The 6851-nt window shown below is 36.2% G+C and overlaps 1 protein-coding gene across 1 annotated transcript; it reads right to left on the bottom strand.

Annotated features, from left to right (window-relative positions):
* Positions 1-997: 997 nt before the first annotated feature.
* LOC111907517 (uncharacterized) lies at positions 998-2748 on the bottom strand. The gene has a single exon (XM_023903321.3). It carries the CDS (start codon positions 2321-2323, stop codon positions 1109-1111), a length of 1215 nt encoding a protein of 404 aa, XP_023759089.1. The 5' UTR covers positions 2324-2748; the 3' UTR covers positions 998-1108.
* Positions 2749-6851: the final 4103 nt, after the last annotated feature.

The following is a 6851-nucleotide window of genomic DNA, read 5'->3' as shown; positions in this document are numbered from 1 at the left end:
CATATGTGGCCATAAAACTAGATCCTATGGACAAGCACCACCATCTTTGATGTACAATTAAATCCAAGAACTATTTTAGAAAATATTTTGAAAAGAAACGGCAGTTGCCTATAATTGATTTGGAAGAAGAGAAAGATGGAAAAAAATTGATGATAGTCCTTCAGAAACGATGATGAACAAATCGATGGCATGTAAAATCAAACCCTAAATTGTGTACATTTCAGTTTGCTTGTAGTTTCATTGGGGTTTCTAGGGGCATCCAAGTAAAACAACAACAACAAATTAAGTACTAAGCGTGCATATTGCCTCAAACCACAGTAAAAATATGTGTAAGTTACATTTAGTTTGATGTTTATAAATGGGAACATATGTAACGAATAAGATGCATGTTCAAATTGTTCCTCCACCTTTCCCCTTTACCTTTTAACTTCTTACAACTTTTACTATCCTTTGGGGAGTGGGGACTCCTTGCAAGTAAATTTGTTGTGATCTATATTTATGCAAACATAGCATTTCACCTTCTTTCCAGATTTGTCTATTTTGAATAAACCTTGTAGGCCTCCATGACATTCCTCCTTTTTTTTTTTTTTTTTGGAAGGGAAATGAGCTAATAAGGCCACATGATGCTACCATTCATAGGTTTAAATAAGTACCTATAAGTATATGGGAACAAGCGGACAAAATGGTACATAAATGGCACCAAAATGCTGTAGAAATAGCATCACATAACAACACCGAACTTTAATATAAATGGGATTTTTTGAGGGGACCAAAATGGAGTACCTTTAAGCATTTAGGAACATTTATGGAGTTGGAATACCTTCTATATGATATATCTCACCATTATACTTATTCATCTTCAAAGATCACTCACAACCAAAATCACCCATACAATATCATCATTTTACATTATGTGCTTTTGAAGATTAAAAATCAGACATTGTCAATATGCAAACAAGTACTATGCATTTGGTGAAACGAACGAACAAGTATGGTATAGCCTATAGGTATATTTCTATTCCTTAAATAAAGTTGTGCACAAGTAAGGAACAACAAGATTTAGACACAAAGAAAAAAGAAAAAAAAGATTGTAAAAAACAAATCTAGATTAGGAGTTGGGAAACTTTACACTTCTCCATTGTGCCTTCTTCAGCATCAAGCACCATGATAATGCAAGTACAAGTGCCAAAATCCGGCCTCCAATCAGTCCAATTAGAACAATCAAGCACAGAACCAAATACCCAGAATTCTGTTGTGATCCATTTCCTAAATCTTTGTCATTGCAATCAGTTTCACTTGATAAAGTTAATGATGAAGATGAAGGTCGTCCTTCTATTTCTACAATCTTGTCCTGTTCTTGCTTCAAGACGCACAAAGTCTCACCTTTTGAATCTGAAGATTCATTACAGATGAGTAATGGTTTAAGATCTTGAACACATTTCACTGTTTCTTCTTCTTTGAACCCACAAGGTATTTCGCCTTTTGAACCAATGGAAGACTTATGGAGTTTCTTTGGTACAAGTTTCTTCATTCTTGATTTCAGTATAGCTCTACGAGAAGTCTTATGCCTAATTTCCATCACAATCTCACTTTTAACTTCGTCTAATTCTTTCTCCGATCTAACCTCCTCCTTTAATTCTACTTGTTCTTCAATCTCCAAGACTTCGCTGCATACAACAAGAGTTGTATTCTCCTTTGATCTTTTGATATTCTTGGTTTCATGGAAGTTAGATTCAAATTGAGGTTTTGAATCTAAACTAGGTCTTATTGAGCTCGATCTCCACAACAATGGTTTCACTACCGATTCCAGGAAGAAAAGAAGGAAAGCTGACAATGTAATCCCAACTGTAAATTTCTTTGTTCCTAACGCCAAAACCAACATAAACAAAACCTTCAATGCAGCCACCAATATCGGATTCAACTTTGCCATTTCATCCTTCTTTTCCACTTCCGATTTGGTAGGATTGTCAATCTCGATTTTATCGTCGCTCGAAACCGTACTCTCAACAACAATATCCTCCTCGATAATTTCATCACTTCTCGTATAATCCGAATTACCGGACGAAAAATTATTGGGATCTACGAACAAACCTGATGACGAAGACGTCGACGTCGACAACGAAGTCTGAGAATCATTTTCCCTCTGTTTCTTCGCCGAGGATTTATGAAAACGACCGCGATTCCTGACGTAGAGATCAATAAGAGACGTTGGGAAACCGGTTTCCACAACAAGAGAGCCACCGCGTTTCGGCGATTGAAGATGATCGGCGACCAATTGCGAAAACCTCGTGCACCTAGTTTTCTTCTTCCAACTAAACGGCATACTGAAATTGATAATCTCGTAAATCTTCTGCCGAATCACTAAATATCTGCTACTCCTCACCTAAACAATCACGAAAACCCAACATAATTTATGAAGATCGGATTCTGAAATCATGAGGAAAACGTGAGGTTATCAAATATGATAATTTATGATCATCTTTGTCACGAATTAACATCTGTCCAGATCAAATACTGTAGATCACTCGGATCTGCGTCTACCAAAAGTCAAATTCGGAACAGTTAAAAACCCTAATTGGGGAAAGGGGAAAAGAGAAAGCGTGTTGGGTGAAAGATGGTTGAATGGAGTGCGCGTGATGAGAGAACATAAACATTCATTCATGGGCGGGGTGCCTTTTCTTTATAGCTTCCCACTTCCATGGCCAACATATAATAAGCTTCGCATGGCAAACAATGCCAGGAGTGGAAATTTCCACTACATTTATACGTTTTATCTACGAAATGACTCGTTTTTGAATTTTTAGTTACGTTTATTTTTTTAATAAAATAAAATTAGTAAAGTTTTAGATTTTTATTCAAATATAACCCTTCATATTTTGTATGAATTGGTTATTTGTTTATATGGGATTCTTCTAAGTATTTTAACATAAAAAGAAAAAGAATTGAATGTGAGGAAGAAATAAAGGAGAATTTTGTATTAAAAAAAAACCATTTTTCTATTTTATATTTTGCGAAAATTGACGGGTTTTCCCTTTTTCCTCGTTAAAACATGGAAAATTATTTAAAACTGGAAATACAAATAAGAGGGTAAATTGGTAAATTGAAGTTTTAGATATTTTTGAAAATTACGGATTTTGTCCATTTCGAATAACTTTTAACAATTTTTCCTTAAATAATTTTTTAACCATTTTGGTCCATGGATCGTTTTACACTTATATTGATGTGGGTAACTGATATACACTAAATTAGTAATTTTTTTGTTATTGTCGTAAAAGTTCTTTACATATTTCTAGTGTTGTCGATTTTGTTTTTGTAACGATTTTTTGTGCATTAATACTTAATATTTTGGAAGATTTGTTTATTTTTGGCCTTAAGTCATTTTTGACCTACAACTAGGGATGAAAGTGGGTCCAAACCCGGACCAGATGGACCCGGATCCGGAAAATCCGGAACCGGTTAATGGGATTTTGTAGAACCAGAAACCGGACCGGTATATAGGAGTCAGTTCCGGTTCTGTTCCGGGTATGGTTCCGGGTAAAGTGAGTTTAGAACCGAAAAATCCGGAAACATCAAAGTGGGTAGGTTGGAACCGGATAAAGTGGGTTTAGAACCGGAAAACCCAGAAAAACCGGAATTTTGTGGTAATTACTTACTACTTAGTGAGTTGAACTTTGAAAATTTTCATATTGATATCCCAACTTTGGGGGATTGTAACTCATTGAATATGAAACCAAAATTAACAAAATTATAGTCTAAAATCATGTACAAACTCTAAAATAAACTCTAGAAAAAACCGCATGTCAATCCGACTTTAAACGAATGTGATATGCATGTGTTAACATTTTCACATAATACAAATTACAAAAACAAATAGCTGAAAATTTTCAGAGGACTGTAAATCATTGATTGTTAAACCAAAAATGACAAAATTATAGTCTAAAAGCATGTACAAACTGTAAACTACAAGTTGGAAAACACCACATGTCAATCCGATTTCAAACGAATTAGATATGCATGTTTTAAAACTTTCACCGAATACAAAAAAACTGAAAAATTAAAAACTTCCAACTTTGATATATTGACTTTGAGGGATTGTAAGTCAATGAATATAAAACTAAATATGACAAATTTATAGTCTAAAATCATGTACAAACTCTAAACTACATGTTGGAAAAAAAAACGTATGTCAATCGGAGTTGAAACGAATGAGATATGCATCGTTTAAACGTTTAACAAAAAACTAGTTCCGGCCCTAAAAGTGGTTCCGGTTCCAAAAACCGGTTCCGGATTTTAGACCCGGTTTACCCGGACCCGATGGACCTAAATCCGGATTACCCGGAAATCGGATAAAACCAATTTTTAAACCCGGAACCGGTTCTATATATTCCAATTCTAACGGTTCCGGTTCTGGTCTAGTTTTCCGGTTCTAAATCTCATCCCTACCTACAACAAATCACCACCCACTTGGTTCTTACCTCCCCCTCCCCCACGCCATTTTTGGATTTGTGCACACCGGTGGAACTACCTTTCAACCACAATCAAGCCCTACAAGCCATCATTGTCTTCTGACCACCGGAGCTACCTAAGTCACCCTTTTTATCCACTGAAAAACCGAAAAGCCTTTCTACTTTTAGATCTGGACACACTGGAGGAACCGCCTTCCCTTCGCCATCAAACCCACCAACCACCAATGTCTTCCGACCATAGGAGTTACATACGTCACCCGTTTCCCATTATCAGAAAATCAAAAACCCCTTTATCTTTCACTTTCGATTTCCCTACAGTCCCTAACATCTGTGTTCCTCGTAAACCCTAGTCGTCGCCATCTCTGCTTTGTCCTTTCATTTTCATAGGGTTGTGGTGGAGGTGGCGATTTAAAGATTTTAATATGTTGTGGTGGTGGAGGCATATTTGTGTGTATACTTTCCAGGTTTGTGGTTGTAGTAGTGGTGGTGATTTCCAGGTTTGTGGTGACAGATAATGGTGGTTGTTTCTGGTAGTAAACCCTAGTGTGGATTATGGTAGTGGTGATCTGTTGTGGGTAAGGGTGACTGAAATATTCCAAAATATTAGGCATTAACACACCAAAAATCATCACAATAACAAAACCGACAAATTTTAAAAAACTTAAGGACTTTTATGTCAATAACCTTTTTTTTTTATTTGAGTTATTCATTAAAATGAACGTATATGGGTGCCTCTTACCAACTCATAACCATCTTTTGGAAAAACATAAGCAACTAATCACTAAACCCACATATTTTCATCACAAATTAACGACATTAATGTTTTTTCTAGTAAATACACACGCAAGTAATGTGACATCCCCAAATTCTCGGCCAGAAAAGACCGATTTGTTTATGCTTTATTTGAAAATCAGAGTATATTTTTAAAAAAATATATTGCGAATTTGTTCCAAAAAATATGATAAAGAATTTATCAAAGCATTTCCGTAGAAATGTATTATATTAAAAACATTGCGATATCATTGTTAATACAGATCGAAAGCATAAACATAAACATAAGCATTATATTATCTATTTATTCTAGTGGCCTATAATTCATTGATCTCTCATAAAATCATCACTCTTGTGCCCTTTTTCCACTACTTGTATACGAGAAAACTGAGTGAGTCAGGCTTGGGAGCCTGGCGAGCACATAGGGTTTTCAACCCATAATATATAAATTTATTAATTTCATCAACCAACAATAACCCGATTACCCATTCCCGTTATCCTCACTTTATGTCCCTAAAACACCTATCATAAGGGACCTAGCCTAAGGATTATCATCGGGATGGACACCACTGCTAAGGGGGTTCCTCAACAATAAATGTTCGTAAGGAAACCATGAGGGGGATAGAGTACACCAGTGAACACATCGTTCACAAACACCTACAGGTTGCGGGCCTGCTAGCGTTCGACTAGACTGTTTAGAAAAGTTCGTGGTCGTCATCTATACTCTGCTAGATGACTGGATCAACAACAACAACATCGAGGCCTTTCATCATTTTATTTCATCACACACCAACTATTTCATCTGTCCATGTTTTACCCCAACATATTGTAGATATAAAATACATATACAGTTTAAATCCTTTAAAACATGTATAATAGTGTTCATCTAACATAAATAAAAAATATACATATAATATGCACATATAGCATGTAATTTATATAAAATACTTCATATCTATGTGTAAGATGAAAGTAACTATGCACTCACCTTAATAGAGTGAGTTGATAGAATCTAACTAAAAACGGTCAACGGTTCGTGATCGTCGGGCTCGGGACGCACTATGCCTTCAGCAAATGAGAGAAAGAAAGAAGATTTGGTGTAAGAAGTGAATGAGGTCGAACTTGCTATTTATAGGTTGATTTCGGCCCATTCACGTCGTGAGAATTCATTGCTCACGTCGTGAGCCATGGCTGAATCACCTCGTAGCTTCGCCATCTGCGTTCTAGGCTTGAATAGTGTCTGTTTGACTCCTCACGTCGTGAGAATTCATTGCTCATGTCGTGAGCTTTTGAGTTATCGTTTCCATAGACTTCTAGCCTCGAAATGTAGCGTTTTGACTCCTCATGTCGTGAGAAAAGAGGCTCACGTCGTGAGTCCAATCAGATTAGGGTTTCTGACACGTGTCATGCTCTCAGACAGCTACATCTTCGGAAGGCCATAACTTTTGCAAACGAACTCCGTTTTAGACGTTCTTTATATCCACGCGTAGGTGCAGACATACTATACAACTTTCATTTAGACCCCTAAGTCTAAAAAGTATTTTATCATAAACTCACTTTTTACGATTCCTGGTGTCGTGCCAGTTTTGACGCGAAACTTCAATATGTCATAAC

The sequence above is a fragment of the Lactuca sativa genome, chromosome 9 (genome assembly GCF_002870075.4).
Source record: "Lactuca sativa cultivar Salinas chromosome 9, Lsat_Salinas_v11, whole genome shotgun sequence".
NCBI lineage: Eukaryota > Viridiplantae > Streptophyta > Magnoliopsida > Asterales > Asteraceae > Lactuca > Lactuca sativa.
Note: the sequence above shows the minus strand (reverse complement) of the source record. Positions and strands in the feature narration are given on the sequence as shown.

Bases quoted from the DNA above. Each gene is read 5' to 3' on its own strand.
- LOC111907517 (XM_023903321.3), bottom strand. From the start codon at position 2,323: ATGCCGTTTAGTTGGAAGAAGAAAACTAGGTGCACGAGGTTTTCGCAA.